The 20,664-nt window shown below is 44.6% G+C and overlaps 1 protein-coding gene across 3 annotated transcripts in view; it reads right to left on the reverse strand.

Annotated features, from left to right (window-relative positions):
* FAM120A (family with sequence similarity 120 member A) overlaps positions 1-17,839 on the reverse strand; it is a 113,222-nt gene extending 95,383 nt beyond the window's left edge. For all 3 annotated transcript variants that reach the window (XM_070400875.1, XM_070400874.1, XM_070400876.1), the window contains exon 1: positions 17,351-17,839. In XM_070400875.1, the coding sequence (XP_070256976.1) occupies positions 17,351-17,824 (474 nt within the window). In that variant the 5' untranslated portion in view covers positions 17,825-17,839. The remainder of the gene's footprint in view (positions 1-17,350) is intronic.
* Positions 17,840-20,664: the final 2,825 nt, after the last annotated feature.

The raw sequence follows: 20,664 nt of genomic DNA on the forward strand, positions 1-20,664 counted from the left end.
AAAGTTTTTGATAAAGATATTTCAGTTTGTAAGAAAAAATAAAATATACAATTAGTCAACTAATGTTCTATTTCTTAGAATAGGAAAATCTTGTTTTGTTATATCCCTTAATCTAAAAATATTGTACATTCACTAAAACAGAAAAGTATAGTTAAACAAGAAAAACTAAATTAGGCCAGCTTCAGCTCCTCACATTCTAAAAAGGATAACTTTCAAGTCTAGGCTCTCTACCTCAACTCACTTATTATATACTAGTAGAACTTTATATATGTACAGCGATGTTTCAAAGCATTTTTAAATCACTAGGTCCTGGATATTTTGCCAACATCTTAAGTCTCCATGTAAGAGAAGACTTACTGTTAAAGTCTCTTAAGAGGCCCTGAAATGAAAGGGTATGAGTTACCACACCCTTGCTCCCCACCTCTGCAAGGAGTTCTAGAAAAGACAGTGTGGCTGCTTGCTCCATAGACATCTTTCAGAGGAGATAAGGCAGAATTATAAGTTGAGTATCACATACTCAATATTTATATTTTATAACAGAGTTTATTAACCCATTCTTCTGGGAAACTGAGGCTGGGAGCAGTTCAGAGACAGGCCCTGCCCATCTCCAGGAGAGTAGTCCAGAGATGACGTGGCTTGCCCACTTGCTGCCAGCTACTGGGCAGCGTGTCTCACTGCATTCTTACCACATCATCCTCACCACCACTGGAGGCGAGAGAAGGGGCTGCCCTTTGGGCACTGCCTAGATGGGTATTCCATCAGAAGAGCCAGGTGCACGGCCGGAGGTGTGTGTGCAGCCCCACCCTACCGAGCCTGGGGAAAGTGGTAATAGGTGATGGCGGCAGAGTAGGCAGTTTATCAGTCTAATCTGACACGATTTCAAGGAAGGCTGTTGGGTTATAAAACAATAGGCAATGTATTTCCAGAGTTGTAAGATGGTCATGCTCTCTGACCTAGTAATTTTACTCCAGGAAATAGAGCCTAGGACACCAATGTACCCAATAAAAAACACTGGGAACATAAAAAGTATCGGGGTAGACTCCTGTGAGAAAAAATAAGTTAACAATAAGGAGCTGAGTAAATACACACGCTACATGGTGCTGTGAAGAAACTTGGAAAAAGCTTATGACAAAATACTAAACAAAAACCATTTCAGAATATACTATCCTGTACATACAACCATGTAAAACTATGGGAAAAGACTGGAATGGAAAGACAAAAACCACCATAGCTGTGTCAAAGTGGTACAGTTATGCTTCTAAAAGACTTTTAAAAGAAAAAAATCAATAAAAAGCTGAAACAGCACTAGTATGAGCCATGCCCATGCTGTCCACATCTGTGCCACCAACTGGGGACAAATGCTCCTTCTTTCACATGCTCCTTCTTTTAAATGCTCCTTCTTTCAAATCCTCCCTTGACAGATGACAAGGTACAAAGCTTACTCAACTGCATGTCAAGGGTCCAGCTTGGTGCCTGGCAAGCACCACAAGAATGAAAATGGAGGGTCTCATTTCGGGGCCCCCCAAAGAGCCTTTAAACTACCTATAAAGATTAACAAGATATACTCTGTTCAGTGAAAGCCAACATCCGTGGAGACTTCTAGAGAATTTTCATCTGCCTTCAGAGAGTGGAATGTGGAGCGCTCCACAGTCACCTCTTTCCCAAATACAATTCCTTCTTCACTCAGAATATTTGGTTTCAGACTAGCATTAAAAAGCAAAGTGGCCCTAGCCGGTTTGGCTTAGTGGATAGAGCGCTGGCCTGTGGATTGAAGGGTCCCAGGTTTGATTCCGGTCAAGGGCACATACCCAGATTGCAGGCTCGATCCCCAGTAGGAGGCGTGCAAATGGCAGCCAATCAATGATTCCCTCTCATTATTGCTATTACTATTTCTCTCTCCCTTCCTCTCTGAAATCAATAAAAATACATTTTTTAAAAAAAGCAAGGTGAACGAACCTAGCATGACCCTGTGATGCTAGGTTAGCCATGGGGACATCCGTAATAATTCACAATACTAATTAGCAAATGATGAACACCTTCAATTATTCTCCCAAAGCTCACCCAACATTAAACAAATATTGTCTGCTAGAATTAAGCTCCTAAAACAAAAAAATAAAGAAATCACGCCTATAAGCATAGACTTGAGGCCTAAATTAAAGCAAAGTGAGGCAATCTGTGCCTGTCTTGCTCATCTTGCCCATCTCAGGCACCCAGTGACAGTGATGGGGAGGGGAGCAGAACCGAAATGTCTAGGTTCCAATTCTGGCTTGATGCCCAACTTGCCTAGTAAGAATGTAAAATTAGTGGATCTTTTAAGGTTCCTTCGATTTCTAAAATTCTAATGTTCTTCCCCAAGATTAAAACCCAGTTATGTCTTTATGCGAGGAAAGGCAACATGGCATTAAACACTGCAAGGTTCCAATGGGTGCTAACTGTCTGGGTGGTGGACACATGACTATGTATCTGTCCAAAGTCAGATGACTGTACATCTCATATAGGGAATGAACTTCAATGCACACACATTTTTAAAATATCCGCCAGGATGGCAGGGGTACCAGGACAGAATGCAGATTGACAAATGTATCGAACTGTATTGTAAAATATCTGAAATAATCCCACCGAGTTGTGAGGGAGGAGCTCCCCAAAGTAACTTTGGAAAACAAGGTTTTGAGTGGAAGCTGTGAGGACAGAGACACACAGACACTGAACACGTCTTTGTAATCTGCCTGGGGGCGGGCAGGGTGAACAGCGCAGAAAACACTCACGTGTGTAAGGTGGCAGTAAATAGATGCTGGGTTGGCTGGTGTCTGCCCGTTATTGAATGGGATTAGAAATGTGCAAAGGGAGGAGGAGGAGGCCAGCATGACCCTGTGACGCTAGCTTAGCCATGGGGACATCCATAAGAACTGGTGTCTAGGTGACAACACAGACAAGCAGGCACAGAAATCATTACAAGTCAGTCAGTATGTGCATCTCTCAAATGTGAGCTGAGGGCTGAGAAGCAGCAACACCCCAGCAGTGAGAACACCTGAGCCCAGATCTGGTTTCTAAATACTGTTCTCCATTAAAAAGAACCACAACCATGGAGGAAAATGGGTGATGCTGGGATAGGGAAACCCAAGGTAAGTCCGGAGCATCTACCTCATGGTACCAGAAAGGAAGGCAGTGTTCCTAACGAAGGATGGGGTGTGTCAGAGGGACACAGGAGCCTACCTGAAAGATACCCACTGGCCAGAGCTGGAACAATTTGTGCAATAAGATAGCATGTATTAGGTTATAACCCAATAACCCAAAGTACAAATGAATACATGAGTTCATACTGATACATATAAGTGATGAAATAAATACAGGGAGAAGAATTAAAATAATGTAAAATCCCTCTGCTGCCTTTGAATGTGAGCTGGACTGAATAATGGGTTCCAAGAACCAAACCAACAAGAGAGACAACTGTCATATCACAGAGCAGAGGCCCAGCAAATACCACCTTCACCAAATGACCAGGGTCACAACCAACCAAGTCCTGCTCACATCATGCAGCCCATGGTCCAGTGTGATGAGACGGGCACTGCACCTCTGAGTATTTCCCCCAAATCACAAGAAAACATCAAACAGCCAAAATCAGAGGCCAGCCTACAAAATACCTCATCAGTCCTCCAAAGTGTCAAAAGCAGCAGAGGCTCAGCTGTTCCAGACCAGAGGGGAACAACGAAACAAGACAGCTTTAGGCAACAGGAAGGGTAACCAGGATTGGGTCCTTGAGCCGAAAAGGACACGGGTGGAAAACTGATGAAATATGAATCAAGTACATGATGCAGTTCAGGGTCCTGCACCAATGCTAATTTCTCAGTTTCGGTAATATCAGCTCCTGGAATGTTAACATGCATGGAAGTTGAGTGCAGGTTATTCGAGAACTCTCTGAACCATCTCTTCTATAAACTTTTAATTAACTTTTCTATAAACTTAAAATTAATCCAAAAAGGTTTATTTTAAAAAGAAAAGTGTCAATGACTGCTTTCAGCAACTTCATCAGGTGAGCAGGCAATGTTTCCAAGAGCCTATAAGAGAAAACAACTCTCCTGGGACAATCCAACTAAGGGAGGCAGAAGGCCTTCCACAGACGGAACTGGGTTAACTACAAACCTGTGAGTGAATGAATGAATGAAGTCCAACAACCAAGAGTCACAGAGCCTGATAGAGTCAGGTGCATTAGACTAGACGGGGTAAAAAGACGACTTGATGCAATTTGGGTGGGGACAGGAAAAGGGGCTGAATTGTGTCAAAATAGACCTTGAGAAGCAGTTAATTAGAAATTAAATTCAGAGCTTAACCTTTGGTAGGCAGGTCTGACAGGACATCAGCTGTTCCTTTACCTCGAGTGTGTCTTTTCTCATCTGAATGGCTTTATTCCCATTTCCCATCTCCTGCCTAATCGACAATCTTGCCTGTGTTCTATTGCTCCAGTTTCCTGGCCTTCCAGATCCTGACTTGAACTAGACACAGTACAATGAAATTGGTTTGTCTAGTTTTTAATTCTAATTTTAGAAGTGAGCAAAATTTATTAAATACAATGTTGGGAAGAATATTTCAATTTGAACTCTCAAAAACTAAAAATTGAGCTAAAAAAAAAAATCAAGCCTGAAACTTACTTCATTACAGGTGGTAACAGAAGGGAATATAGCCTCCCACCCACAGAGTGAGCCATACTTGGAATCAGTGTGGCCTCCTTAAGAACTACCACCATGCTGGAAACCAGAGACCACCTGCCACCTTACAGGTAGGAGGCCATGATGTATTTTTTTGTTTTTTGTTTGTTTGGTTGGTTGGTTAATCCTCACCCGAGGATATTTTTCTATTGATTTTTAGGAAGAGGGAAAGAGAGAGAGAAAGACAGAAAGAAACATCGATGTGAGAGAAACGCATCAACTGGTTGCCTTCCACAAAAGGCCCAACCAGGGCCCAGGAGAGGGAGGAGCCTACAACCAAAGTACGTGCCCTGGACAGGAATCGAACCCAGGACCCTTTGGTCCATAGGCTGATGCTCTAACCACTGTGCCAAACCAGTTAGGACGCATGTTTTATTTCTGCTGTGGCCACCATCACACCGTATCAAAATGCAGCTTCGGACCAAGGAGGTGAAATCCTGGAGCTTCTGCGTGCAGAGCACGGAGCGCACTGTTCTTGCCACGTGCTGTGGGAGCTACAAGACCAGGAACCACCAAACTCCTTGCCTGCCCTCTCCACCCAGCGGTCCACAGAAATATGGTGGGTGCAGTCAGCACGGAAGAGTTTCAGTAGCTGGCAAAATACCCTATTTTTGGTCCCAATGAAGTATTTTGTACTTAGCTAGGGAACATTTTTTGCTACTATATATTTACCAAAGTGTCCTAAGTAAGTTTTTTATCTTAATAGTTTTAAGTTTCATCATTAAAAGGGCAGAAAAATCAAAACTTGTATTTTTACAAGGAATAATGACTAAAAAATTCCCAAGCTTACTTTGTGAGTGTAATTTTTATTAATGCTGAAAGCAGCCATGGGGACAGTCCTGTAAGAATGAAAAGGTAACAACACAGCTACTTACTCCTATCTCCAGTGAAGAAGCACTTGTACAGTGAGGTTTTGTCTCTGGCACCAGGTGAGTGAACTCCACTGCCTATTTTAATACTTTCTGTACTTCCATTTCTTCATCTGCAAAGATAATAGTACTCCCCAACCTCATAGGGTAGCTGTGGTAATTAAATGAGTTACTATATATGTAAACAGCTCAGAATCATTCATAAATAAAAAGCACTTGATAAATGTCAGCTACTATTTATTTTTAGTAAACTATGTGAAAAAGGATCTGCTTCTTCATACATTTCACACAGGACCTGAAATACTATGAATTGTCATATATAGATTTTCTGACACAAAGAAAAAAATACTGTATGTGGTTTTTCTTTAGAATGATTTTATACCAGCTCAAGGAATAATGTGACACATCCTCCAGCCAGCTACCAGATTTAAAAGATGTAAGTCAACCTAAGCACAAGAGGAGATGAGCTGACCTAAATTCTTTTGTTTTTAAGGAAGGAAAAAAAAAGAACAGCTTTCATCTTTATCCAGCTGAACTGTAGTCACTAGGTATTAGGTGGGTAAAACTTAGGCTATTTATTCCCTACTTGAGTCAGAAGAAGAATCAAACCACTAAAGTGAACTCTAATTTGGTGGAGGATTTTTATTTTTGTTGCTTACTTTAAAAAAGCAATTTAAACGTTATAACCTACATTAGCTGTGTCTCTAAAAGAGAATCTCTCCTTCTTAAGAGATCTAAAATCAAACTGAATAAGCTTCCTAACTTACATATTTCTTGCCTACTGATTGCAGTGGTCTTGAAAGGAAAAATAATTTCTTTTAAAACAAAACAAAAATAAGTAAGTAAATAAATGGAGTAATATAGGAAAAGATCCTCAGCTTCATTCATCATAAAGGGAAATGTAAGTCAAAACTGCAATGAGATATCTTTTCATACCTAGTAGGATGGCTACTATTTAAAAAAAAAGCCCCAAAAAAACAGAAATAAGTGTTAATGAGGATGTGAAGCGGGAACCACCATACATTGCTGGTGGGAATGTAAAATAGCATAGCTGCTATGTAAAATAGTACGATCGATGCTTCCTCAAAAAATTAAACATAGAATTAGGACACGACCCAGCAATTCCATTTCTGGGTATATACCCGAAAGAACTGAAAGCAGAAACTGAGACAGACATTTGCACACCCATTTTCACAGCAATATTATGCATAATAGCCAAAAGATGAAAGAGCCCTAGCCGGTTTGGATCAGTGAATAGAGCCTGCAGACTGAAGGGTCCTGGATTTAATTCCAGTCAAGGGCACATACCTCAGTTGCAGGCTTCTCCCAGCTGCAGGGCCCTGGTCAGGGCTTGTGCAGGAGGCAACCAATCAATGTGTTTCTCTCACATCTATATTTCTCTGTCTTTCCCTCTCTCTTCCACTTTCTCTAAAAATCAATGGAAAAATATCCTGGAATGAGGATTACAAAAAAAAAAAAAAAAAAGTGAAAGCAATTGATAAGCAAAATGTAGTATATACATTCAAGAGAATATTATCCAGCCTTCAAGACGAATTCTGACACATGTGACCACATGCGTAAGCCTTGAATACATTATGCTAAATGAAGTAAGTCAGTCACAAAAGGACAAATACTGTGTGATTCCCCTCATATGAGGAACCTAGAGTCATCAGATTCTCAGAGACAGGCAGTAGAATGGTGGGTGCTAGGGTCTGGGGGAGGAGGAACAGAGAATTAGTGTTTAACGGACAGAGAGTTTCAGTTTGGAAAGGTAAGTTCTGGAGATGGATGGTGGTGATAGTTGCACAGCAGTGTTCATGTACTTAATTTCCACTGAACTGTACACTTAACAATGGTTAAAATGGGAAAAATTATGTTATGTATAGTTTACCACAATTTTAAAAAATGTTTTCATTGATTATTTTAGAGAAGGAGGGAGAGAGGGACGGAGGGAGGGAGAGAGACAGAGAGAGAGAGAGAGAGAGAGAGAGAGAAGTATTAATGTAAAGGGAGAGAGAGAGAGAGAGAGAGACAGAGAGAGACAGAGAGAGAAAGAGAGAAGTATTAATGTAAAGAGAAACATCTATCAGAACTGTACCCACCCTGACCAGGGATCAAACCCACAACCTGGGTATGTACCCTGACCGGGCATCAAACCAGCTACCTTCCAGTGCATGGGACAACGGTCAACCAACTGAGCCACATCGGCCAGAGCAATTTACCACAATTTTAAAATAAAAATTTATAATAATGAAGTGTGACACCCCTTCTTCCCATCTTCTCAGGAATCTCAGGCCCTGGACTCTATGATGTAACATCCAACTTGACAAAAGATAGAAGTTTTATTTTTCCCTTGATAAATGACATTGGCATGCATGTAATAGACTGTATCTGCCAGGCTATATAAAAGGGTGATTATTTCTTTTTTTCATTGCAATCTTTCTGGCAGATTGTCTGTGATGTGATTGTAGCACGGGTTCAATAATAAAACTATTTCTTTCTCTGCTAATAAATAAATAAGACAGTGGCTGTCATAAAAGAAATGCAAATTAAGCTTTATAAACTTTAAAGGTAAAATATAAAAATGATAAAAAGGAGAGTAGAAGAATACACAAACATTTTATTCAGTATCTATTTAGCCTACTATATTAATTTCATAATAACTCAGCTAGCTCCTAGCAATAATATTATTGTTAAAAATCTAATTCTAAAATACAATACATTAAGATTTAAGTTCCAGAATTCAGGGAAGAACCTTGGATGGATACAATTTATTTCAAGAAGGTGACACTTGCAAATTCTTCACTGAAATATTTGATGACTAACAGAGGTGCGGGCTAATAAAAAGCCACAGTGCTTGTGCTTATCCAAGCAGTGCAGTGAGGCAGTCCCCCAGTCTGGACTAGCTGGCACTCCTGCTCCTGAGATGAAGGTACTGCAGACGTATGAAAAGTTAACCCGCCAGCAACACACCCGCCAGTATACTTTCTACACTAACCGGCAAAACACCAATAACATGGTAGGTTCAGTCTTTCTAAAGCAGCAATTTATTCCAGAGACAAGTAGGAAATGCCAAATGACTAGGGCACAAAGGATAAAGTTTCTAGATCACAGATCCTTAACTACTGCAGACTTACCATCACCTTTGCATATAATTCAGTGTCAGGTTGAACTCTATACTGGCCCTAAGATGCCTAGAAAAACTGTTCCATAGGACCAGGTAAAACAAGGAAGATGGCGTGATTCAGCCAACTTCCCTAAGCAGTTGATTTTTATGTCTTCAACACAGCTGCTAAGAAGCATAAAGGGCTTATTCAAAGATAAAGTCTTTGTGCCAGGTGGCAGGCTGAGACTACTTATCTGTGGAACTGACTCCACTGGATTTGAACGCAAACTTTCTACCACCCTCCTGCCATAATACTGCCTTGCACAAGGAGATTGAGGAGCTGGTGAGTCTGGAATTGTTTTACTTATCTACTTATCACATGTATTTTAAAGACCTACTTCTGCACACTGGGTAATGCTCTAAGAGCTAGATAACAGGCAATGTCATCAAAGGACTTTCTACAGAAAACATAATAATAGTAAAAAATAAAACAGCCTGAGCAGTGTGGGTCAGAGGTTGAACGTCAACCCATGAACCAGGAGGTTAGGACTCGATTCTGGTCAGGGCACATGCCGGGGGCTGCAGGCTTGAGCCCCTATAGGAGGCATGCAGGAGGCAGCCAATGGATGATTCTCTCTATTCATTGAGGTTTCTCTCTCTCCCTCCCCCTTCCTCTCCCTTCAATCAGTTAAAAACAACATATTTTTAAAAAAAGAAAATAAAACTAAAGATGCCAGCTATATAGAGACATTTGAAGAATTTTAGAATATTTTTATCTAAACTGATTCATTTATGTCTAATTGTTCTATTTAAACATTTTTGTCTATACAGCCAATGGAAAATAAATCTAATTTTCCAAATTCTAAAGTATCTCTTCAGGGTGAGGGGTGGGCAAAATGGGTGAAGGTGTTCAAAGTGTACAAATTTCCAGTATAAAATAATGTCTTGGGGATAGTACAGCATTGCAACTATAGTTAATAATACTGTACTATATTTGAAAGTTAAAAGATCTTAAAAGTTCCCATCATAAGCTCTGGCTGGGTGGCTTTGTTGGTTACACGTTGTCTGGTATACAAAAGGGTTGCAGATTTGATTCCGTGTCAGGGGACATACCCAGGTTGCAAGTTCAATCCTCAGCTGGGGCATATACGAGAGGCAACCAATGGATGTTTATCTTTCTCTCTCCCTCTCCTTTCCACTCTCGCTAACAAAAAACAAACATAACAAAACAAAAGTTCTCATCAAAATAAAATTTTTTTATAACTATGTGAGGTGTTAACTAGACTTATTGTACTGATCATGTCACAATATACACAGAGAATCATTATGAAAGTAATGTAATGTCAATTATATCTCAAAAAAATTTTTAAATAAAGTACCTCCTTCTTCATATTACATGGTATTTGGCATTTATCCTATGGTTGATTGCTTACTAAGACTGGAATTTGTAGTATGTGCTAATCAGTTTCTTTTCCTTATATAAATTCCCATTGTACAAAACAAAATGAAGAGCACTGTGGGTCTAGAAACATTTTAGAAATGGGGTGTGTAGATGTGTGTATTTTAATTTAGAAAACTAAGTTGTATTTTTTATTACTTCTCTTCCTGGTATACTTAGAAATCTCTATTTCAAACATTTATATGGCTTTACTAAAGGCCCAAACTTTGGAATTCTTTGATTTGTTCACACCAGGATTTCCTAGCCTATGCACTACTGGTATTTGAGGACAGAATCTTCTTTGCTGTGGGATTGTCCTTGTGCATTATAGTTCAGCAGCATCCTGGGCCTCTGTCCACTAGATGCCTTCAAGTTGTGATGTTTCTAGACAATGTCAAAACCACTCCCAACCCCTGTGAGAACACTCACTGGTCTTCAATGACTAAATAGATTGTCCTATGGCAGTGATGGCGAACCTATGACATGCGTGTCAGAGGTGGCAGGCGAACTCATTTTTTTGGTTGATATTTCTTTGTTAAATGGCATTTAAATATATAAAATAAATATCAAAAATATAAATTTGCCGTAACCGGTTTGGCTCAGTGGATAGAGCGTAGGCCTGCGGACTGAAGGGTCCTGGGTTCGATTCTGGTCAAGGGCATGTACCTTGGTTGCGGGCACATCCCCAGTGGGAGGTGTGCAGGAGGCAGCTGATCGATGTTTCTCTCTCATCGATGTTTCTAACTCTCTATCTCTCCCCCTTCCTCTCTGTAAAAAAATCAATAAAATATATTTAAAATATATATATATATATATAAATTTTGTTTTACTATGGTTGCAAATATCAAAAAATTTCTACATGTGACACAGCACCAGAGTTAAGTTAGGGTTTTTCAAAATGCTGACACGCCGAGCTCAAAAGGTTCGCCATCACTGTCCTATGGCATCAAAGAAAGCTCCCAATGTTGACATGGGAAAATCATATAAAGGAGTCCCTTGCCTCCACTAGACTAAGGTCCTTGAAGAAGAGTCCTTTTTTTTCTATTAAAGTCACTCCTCATGCCTGGCCGAGAGTGGACCTTCAATGTTTGCTAAAGGTAGGATAAATCATCACTGGGAACCAGTCAGAAAATAGAGTATAAGAAATTTAAGAAATAATCTTATATGATGGCCCTTAGCCCAGGCGTTGAAAGAAAATAATTTGCCTGGCTATGGAAACAGAACAAAGCAAATATCTGATTTAAAAGCTGAGTGCCTACACTAAACATATAGGAGATAACAAGGAGTAAAATTAGTCCCTGGCCTCAAGTAGCATATAGTTAGTGGGGGAGACATATATGCAGGCAGCTATAAGAAAGCAGACTGCAGGAACTACCACTGCAAATACAGATGACACTGCGTGTGTCCCTGGTCCATGCAGGGACATCAGATGAGATTCCATGAAGGAAGCTGGCATTTGAGATGGGCTTTCAAGTATGAGTAAAATTCTGACAAGCAAAAATGGGGTAGTCAGACAAAGGGAGCAACATAAGCAGAAGATGGGTATTTCTTAGAGAAACAGTGAGCGGTTTGGGGGCATTTAAAAAGGACAGTAGAAGCACTGTGCATCATGGAGGAAAGTGGAATGGGTTCAGGTTGCAGTGGGGTCAAAAACCCTGAATAAGGACTTCAGATTAATGGTTTGTTCAAGTCATTGGCAAGAGAGTGACCCATCAGAGCTGAGGTTCACTGGTAAGATAGCAGGTGTGGGAGCCCAGTCAGACCCAGAGGCAATCTGACTACTCCTCATAGTAAGATATGGTTTAATGAAGTGGTACTTACCCTGAGTACTCTACTTTTTGTTCTGTTTTATTCTTTATCATTTTTTTCTAAGTGCTAGTAAACAGCCGATAATTTGATGTTACAACCCACCACTGGGTTTGCAAAGCACTTGTTAGACCTTTTGGGTAAACTTGGTAAGTTCACATGTTGGGGTTATTAGAAATGAGGAAGAGGGTAAGGGAGAGACTGCTGGGCTAGAACTGACATGGCACATTGTAGGGACTGGCAGGATGGGATGATGAAATGCCTTTCATTTGTAGGGCTGGGATAAATGGTAGAATACTACAAAGGCATTAAAATGAATCAGAACTGTAGGTATAGACATGGAAAGACTTTTTTACATACTTACAAAAACCCAAATTGCTGAATAATATATTGTGTGATCACATTAACCTTAAAAAAATTAAAACTGTATTGTGATAATATATAATGTATATATGTGTATATATAATGTATGTTATAGGCAGCTTCTGTGGAAATCGATATGGTGATTCCTTGAGAAATTAAACATAAAATTACCAACTAACCCAGCAATTCCACTTCTGGTTACACACCCAAAAGAATTGAAAGTGGGCACCTGAACAGATTTTGTACACCCAGGTTCACAGTAGCATTATTCATTATTCACAACAGCCAAAAGGGAGTGCAACTCAAGCACCTATGGAAGGCTGGATGGATAAACCAAATGTGATCCATCCACACAATGGAGTATGATTAAGCCTAAAAAAGGAAGGAAATTATAACACGATTTTACAATATGGATGAACCATGAAGACATTAGGCTAGCTGAAATAAGTCAGGCACAAAATCGGTACACTGGAAAAAAATAAGTATTTTAAATGGATGGCCGGTTTGAGTTATAATATTGTCAATTTTGAGCCCTAAATGTCCCCTGGTCAATTCAAGGTGTTAAGAATAAAGCATAGTGCTAGTTTTCAGAGTCTCCTCGATAGGAACGGTGCCATTCCCCTTCTAACTGAAAAAAGCAGTAGAGGCGTTTTGCTATCAAATCTAACCTGAAAGTGAACTGCAGGTGGCCACACCCCCAAAGCATTCTTACACAATGAAACTGAACTTTGACTTCAGCAGGGCACTTCCCTCTTGAAGAGGTTACTGGTTACCTGTCCTCAGGTGTCAATAAGCAAGCCCACTTCTTCCCATATAAAATGGGGGTAACAAAATACTGAGGGTTAAATGAGATACTCTGAGGGAGAACTTAGCAAAGTCTGGCACTCCACAAGTTAGTCCTCCTGCCCCCATCAACTCCACAAAGAGAAATCATTCCGAAATCTCAAGCCACAGTCGAATCTCACATTCCTCAGCTGACTTAAAACATGAGCACTGCTTTATGTAAGATCTGAGTAAATCCACCAGAGCACTGATTCAGGACAAGATCTGAAGAACTTCATCATAAACCCACACACCAACACCACAAGTCTTGTGACAGGAACATTTAGGAAACCTCCGGAGATTTAATGCCACTAAAATTTTTAAATAAACATCAGTTCCTCCCTAAGTGTCAAAGGTTATGATGACTCAAGGCACACAAGAGGAAATGCTCCTAGTAACTAGCAGAAGCCAAATCCTGGCCAAAGAGTTTCGTGACCGGAACAAAACTAGTTGATACAAACGCCAACTTCTAAGGGTTAAAGTAATAATTGTATTTCTCTTAAGTACTTATCAAAAACATACTCTTCTGAGTCAAAAAAGATTTCTCTAAGCAAAACTGACAAGAAATTAAAACCTTTCTGCCAGTTTGCAGAAGCATAAAGACGAATAAGATGATAGATTTTTATAAGAGAAATGCCTCATATGCCCAACATTACACATAGGTGTTATGTCAATTCTTTGTCAATTTTTATAGAACCTTTAAAAAAAAATTATCCCACAGTAAAACTTTTATTTACTTTTGATGTATAGCTCTATGATTTTTAAAATATATTACCATCACCACCATCAGAATACAGAACAGTTTCATTACCCCAAAAGCTCCCTTCTGCTGTCCCTTTATATTCACACCTCTCCTGCCTTTCCCCTCTGGCAAACACAGATCTGTCGCCATCAATACAGTCTTAACCAGGGGTCCTCAAACTTTTTAAACAGGGGGCCAGTTCACTGTCCCTCAGACTGTTGGAGGGACGGACTATAGTTTAAAAAAAAACTATGAACAAATTCCTATGCACACTGCACATATCTTATTTTGAAGTAAAAAAACAAAACGGGAACAAATACAATATTTGTATTTGCATGTGGCCTGCGGGCCATAGTTTGAGGACCCCTGGTCTTATCCTTAGGAGAATGTCATAAAAATAGAATACTTTTTGTTCACTCAACATAAAACCTAAAAGATTCACTCAAGTTATTGCATGTATCAATAATTCCTCCATTAAAAAAAATTTTTTTTTATTGATTTCACAGATGAAGGGGGAGGGGAGGGAGGAAGAGAGAGGGGAACCTCAATGATGAGAGTGAATCATTGATCGGCTGCCTCCTAAGGATGGAGCTCGAAACCCGGGAATGTGCCCTGACCAGGAATCCAACAGGGACCTTCTGGTTCATAGGTTGACACTCAACCACCGAGCCACGCCGGCACGGCAATTCGTCCCTTTTTATTGCTAAGTAGTAATGCACAGTACAGATGTACCACAATTTAACTATTTGTCTATTAAAGGATATTTTGGTTGTTTCAAGTTTGGGCTATTACGAATAAAACTACTATGAACATCCGTGTATGGTTTTTGTGTGAACAAAAATTCTACTAAATACCTAGAGGAGGATTGCTATGGTAAATGTACGTTCAATTCTACAAGAAACCACTGAGCCGTTCTCCAGAATGGCGGTGCCCTCTTGAATTCCCACCAGCCACGTGGGGCAATTCCAACTGCTCAGCATTCTTGTAAGCACTTGGTATTATTGGTGTTGTTTATTTTAACCCTTCTAACAGGTATGCAGTGACATGTCATCATGGCTTTAATTTACTTAACCATTTTAATGGACATCTTTGAAAAATAGTACATACTGCTTCACTTCCATAGAGGATGCTGAACATAAATCCTTCTGACTCAAAATCATCCTTATAAACACTATACTAACCCCTCAGGGGCTAATAATGTACATAGGGTTGTTTTTCTCAAGTAGCCCCAAAATTATGTCTTTTTTAATAGGTTTGTTTTTAATCTTCTCCTTTGTGAAGGGTCACTTCTTGCTATTAATGGTGCTCCAGCTTCTGGCAGACTTTCCTCTGAACCCTTTCTCAAGCTGAGGTTAGAAATAGACAACTAAGCTTATCAGAATTATATCGGAAAAGGACAGGGGAGTCTATAAGGAAGAGAACTTGATTCTTTGATGAGGAAAGAGAAAGCTTTTTTTTCCCCTTTTTGGGTCACAGTACCCAAACTTCTTAACCTTTCCTTTGGCTGCTGAGAAATTTCTAGTAGCTAAATTTCTTAGGCATTTTCCAAAAAGGTGAAGCGGGCAGAAAGGTGGCTACCAGGTAATAGAGTCATTACTACATTAATCTGTGCAATTAACACTATACTATGATTCTATATTAGAAGTTAAAGGTTTATCTAAAGCAAAATAATTATACACAAACTTATCATCTGTCCATAAACTTAAGTCATCTTAAATCTAGTTTAAATTTTGTTTCCAAACACATATTCACACACTGGTCAAAATTCTGAATGAATTATGTATTAAGCGAGGCATTCACAGGGGTGCCAAGATAAATATGAAGAAATTTTATAATTAAAAAAGAATTCAGCAGTACACACACTGATGTAAATCCTCGAATTTACAGTTCTTTGGGAGCCACTTGGTTAGAAAGCTCCTCCCGTCTTCCTAGCAGTCGTTTGCTTCCCTGAACGGATAAACTGCTGGCATTCTATGGCATCTTCAGGGGCATCACCTCTGGGAACCCTGCCTGCCTGCTCAGAGCAGCAGCCCCTGCTGTCACCCCAACTTCCCCGAGGGGGCTGCTTCCTCCAGGCCCGGCTCGCAGACCAATCGCCGCCATGCCAGCCGCGCGGACCCGCAGACTCGGGAACCGTCACCAATCGCACAGGGTCGGGGTGGGAGGGACTTCCGCTATCACTCGGCTCCACCACCCCCAGCTCACGCAGTGCGGGGCAGGCAGGAAGAGTTTGGATTTCACAAACTTGGGGCTTCAGTTTCAAAAAGGAGGAAAGGAAACTGGAAGACAGAGGGGCGAAATCCAGGAAACCCAACACAACCCACAAAACAAGTTCTAAAGGAAAACAGTGGAAAAGGAAGCAAAACTGCAGTCAAGGGTTACAGTGATTTGCATGTTATCTCTGCCCTGGGTGCTGGCCGGGAAGCTCTCCAGGGCCCAGGCTCAGCGAGGCGCCCTCTGCCAAAGGGACGGCCGAGCAGCCGCGGCCGAAGCTCCAATTACCGGGGTGCCCGGCCCGGCCCGGCGGCGGAATCCCCGCTGTGCAGACACGCAAATCCTGGAACCCGACTCTCTGCCCTTCCCCGACTCGGGACCACCGTCCACAGCAGAGCCCCAGGCTGTGCGCACAGACGCGAAATCACAGGACCGGGAACATGTCACCGAGTCCACTGCTACCGTGCGTTGCAATCCAGCACCACGATCACAGTTTCTCCACTGTCACCCTCGGGGAACCCGCACCCAGCCCTGCGTCCTCCGGGGGGCCGGCTCCGCGGCCTTGTCCGGGGCGCCGCCGGGCAGTTTCTACCCGCCCCGCTGCCCCGCTGGCTGGGGACCCCCGCCCGCCGCCGCCCAACCCGCCCGCCCCCACGGAAACCTGTTGCTGTGCAGGCGCTGTTATTCGGAAACGGGCGCCTCGTCCAAGTTCAGGCCAGTCACCAGCCCGCCCCCGCGAGCGGGGGAGCACTCGGGGGTTCAGAGAGAGGGGCGCTGCACCCTGCAAGCCCGGTCTGCACCGGCCGGCGGTCCGGAGGGTCTCGAGCCGCCAGGCAGCGGGACCCCCGGGCACTCGCGGCCGCCAGTCGGGCTCCAGGCCTAGCGTTCATCATGCGGCCGGCGGAATGGACCGGAGAACGGCGCCTGCGGCCCGGCCCCCGGAAACCGTGACCCCGGGCCTGAGCGACCCCGGCCCATTCCGACCCCGGTCCCCCTGACCCCCGCCTCCCTGACCCCCAAAGCCCCGCCGACCCCGGCCCCAGCACACGCTGACCCTGGTGTCCCCTGACCCCGGAATCCCGCTGACCCCCGGCCACCCCCCTGCCCCCGGGGCCCCGAGACCGCGGCCGGCCCCGCCCCCGGCCTCCCAGAACCCAGTCCCCCCACCCCCCCCACCCCCACCCCCCGCGGTCCGGGCCCAAACCCACGCCCAACCGAGCCCAGGCCGCCCGGACGGCCGCCCAGCCCCGGGCCCGGCCCCCGCCGCGCGCCGCCCGCCGGCCGCACCTTGACGTGGAAGCGGATGAGCGCCAGGCGGATGCAGTGCGCCATGCAGACGGGCGGCAGGAACCAGACCTTGGGCGGCGGGGTGCCCTTGTTCTGGACATGGCTGACGATCTGCTGCGCCGTCTGGCGCTCGTTGCCTTGCCGCTTGACCCACTCGTGCAGCCGCGCCTTCTCGAGCGCGCCGTTGAAGAAGACGAAGAGCTCGATGTTGCCGCCGAAGCAGGCCTTGGCCAGCGCGGCCAGGTAGCCGAGCATGTGGTTCCACTGGCCGCCGCTCACCCAGTCGGTGTAGAAGCCGCCGTAGAGGCGGTGCAGGCAGTTGTCGGCGTCCACCAGCAGGCGCAGCGGCGTGTGCGGGGGCCGCTGCCGCCCGCCGCCCACCAGGCTGCCCCGGGCCAGCTTCTGCAGCTCCACCGGCACCACGGCGCTCGGGCAGTGCTTCTCGATGTAGTCCTGGAAGCCCTGCACGCCCATGGCGGCGGCGGCGGGCGCGGGGCGGCGGGGCGGCGGGGCGGCGGGCGGCGGGGCCGGGGGCGGCGGGGCCGTGGCGCGGCCGGGCGGCGGCGGGCTCTAGGGGGGGCCGGGGCGGGCCGCGGGCGTGCTCATGGCCGCTGCGGCCGCCATGTGCTGCCGCCTCCCAGGGCCATGGCGGGGAGGGACTGCGCCGTGCGCCGCTCCAGGCCCAGGCCAGGCGGAGGCGGCCTCTCGCGGGCGGCGGCGGGGCGGGGCGCTGCGAGCTGACGTACGCGCCGGCGGAAGAGGCGGCGCCGCGGCCTGCGGGCCGGACGGAGCCCTCGGGGCGCCCGGGCCCTGGGGTGCCGCGCGGCGCCTGGGAGCTCTCTCGGGGGGTGGCCGCGCCCCTGTCCCCGTCAGCCCGGTCCCCGTCCCCACCCGGGGGCCCTCTCCAAGGAAGCCCTTTCCCGCCGTCGGCTCCAGGCCCCCAGGAAGCCCGGGTGGGCCCCAGATCCGGTCGCCCCGAGGAAACCCTGTCCTGCCCCGGATCCAGTCCCCGGAGGAGGCCGCGTCCTGGCTCTGGGTCCGGCCGAACAGGGGCCCGTCCCCGGGAGCTGGCCTCCCCGAGGAAGCCCCTTGCGCTCTGCGTCCGGTCACCCCAGGAGGCCCATCTGGTCCCCGGGGCCCAGCACCCCAAGAGGCCGTGTCCCGTCCCCGCGGTCTGGTCACGGAGGGAGTCCAGCCCCTCCCTAGGCGGGGTCCGTGCCGGCCGGCTGGCTGCCGAAGGACCGGTGGGCAGGCTGGGCGGGGGTTTGGAAGTCGGGGTTCCCTGGGGAGGGGGAAGGAGCACCGCCACTGCCCCGGTGGAGGAGTCGGCGCCGCGCTTTGCCGGGTGCGGGTGCTGTTAGGAACCCGCACCTGCTCCCGCGCTTAGTCCTGGCGGTGCCCGGAGCTTAGGAGACACTTCAGCATCCGGTGTTCGCAGGGAGTTCTCGTCCTTATTCTGGGGAGCTGAGCGGTGTCGGGTGGATCCCAGCACGCTGGGTTGTGGCTCTCCTGGCAGAACTGGGGAGCTGTGGGGAGCAGCAAGGACCCCGGCAGCTCCCTGGTGGAGCAGGGCTCCCTACGGGGAGTTCTGATTCTGGTTTTACTGCCTGAAGGAGCTGAGGCTCGCCTTCCTCTGTTTTCACACCAGTGACCGGTTCGGCCCAGACCTTGCAATGACAGGCCCTTTATAATGTCTGGGTGTACAAGTAACCTAGTGTCAGCCAGTCCCCGGAGACTTACACACGGGCCTCAGAGCACGGGAAATGCCTCCTTTCTAACTCCCTGTCCCGAGGCCGTCAGCCCCTCCCAAGGAGACATTTAAATCTTTGTTGCTCTAGTCACATTGTCTGGAAGAAGATCCTTTCATGATTTATGCCCTGGAGCACTGTAGTAATTGCTTTCTGTAAAAAAAAAAAAAATTACATATATATATATATATATATATATATATATATATATATATATATATATATACAATTGATTTCAGAAAGGAAGGGGGGGGGGAGAGAGAAAAGAGGAACATCAATGATGAGAATCATCCATCGGCTGCCTCCTGTAGGCACTCGGACTGGGAACCGGAACCATGAACTCCTGATTCATAGGTCGATGATCAACCACTGAGCCACCACAGCCAGGCTGTAGTAATTGCTTTTAAAGTGAGGTTAACACTGTAAATACTGGTCTCCAAAAATGTATACACACTTTGAATAATTATAAAGACAGTTTCAAAATGTAAGAGCTATCAGCTGTAAAGTGTGTCCCATTTTTTGGAGGGACACCATATATATTATGCTTCAATAAAATGTTGATAGGACAGAGAAATGTCTGGTAGAATGAAGCATTTAGAAATTTGGAACTTGCCATTTTTAAGAGTTTGGAAATGGCATTTTTACTCACCTCCAGCCCTCTGTTCCTTTTCTGGAGAAACCTCTCTAGAGGATTGGGCTCAAACAGCAGGTGCAGAGCAGATGGGGCCTGAGCAGGTGTAGGCCACAGGAAGTCCCCACACTCTTTTTCCCTGAAAAGGCAAATTTAATTTTTAGTTTCTTATAATGTCACTTCAAATACAAGCCAGTGTTATCTCTATATATAAAAGGCTAATATGCAAAGTGTCCCTCGGGAGTTCCATGGGGAGACCAGGAGTTTGGTTGCTCACTATGACATGTGCTGACCACCAGGGGGCAGCACGAAAGGAAGGAAGGCCCCTATGGGCCCTGATCACCAGCCAGGCCTAGGTACCCTACCCATGCACAAATTTCGTGCACTGGGCCCCTATAGTATATAAATAAAATGCTATTGGTATTTTGATAAGTATTTTTACTTTATATAATCTATATCCTTAGCTCAAATTCAGGGGTTGGTTGAAGCTAAAATTTTAAAATATCAAGTTAAAAGTCTATATTTAAAAATTAATTTAAAATTATAGTATCTTCTTGGGTTTTCAACATCTAAACAACTAACAGCTGGGGCTTTCATTTCCAACCCCTTTATCTTTGGACAGTTTACTTAGAACATGAGAAAACTTTCAATTTCACCAACAGATTGCCATACAAGTGAGAGAAAAATCTGAAAAATAGATTAAAATGCTAAAAAGGACATGGCCCCATGCTTCACAAAAAGAAAACTCGGGAAAAAAAGTTATGATTAATAAATAGCACCAGCCCATGGTATGCAGAAATTAGGAATGTCTGGAAAATCACTAACAGAAATATTTATTTTCAACTCTTTCACATTTCAACCAATTTGTTTTTTATCAATTTACCTACAACCCAAAGTTGAAAATATTATCCATCTTATTTATGTAATTCTTTCCA

The sequence above is a fragment of the Myotis yumanensis genome, unplaced genomic scaffold (genome assembly GCF_028538775.1).
Source record: "Myotis yumanensis isolate MYYU_CA2020_CCGP unplaced genomic scaffold, mMyoYum1.0.hap1 SCAF_21, whole genome shotgun sequence".
Taxonomy (NCBI): Eukaryota; Metazoa; Chordata; class Mammalia; order Chiroptera; family Vespertilionidae; genus Myotis; species Myotis yumanensis.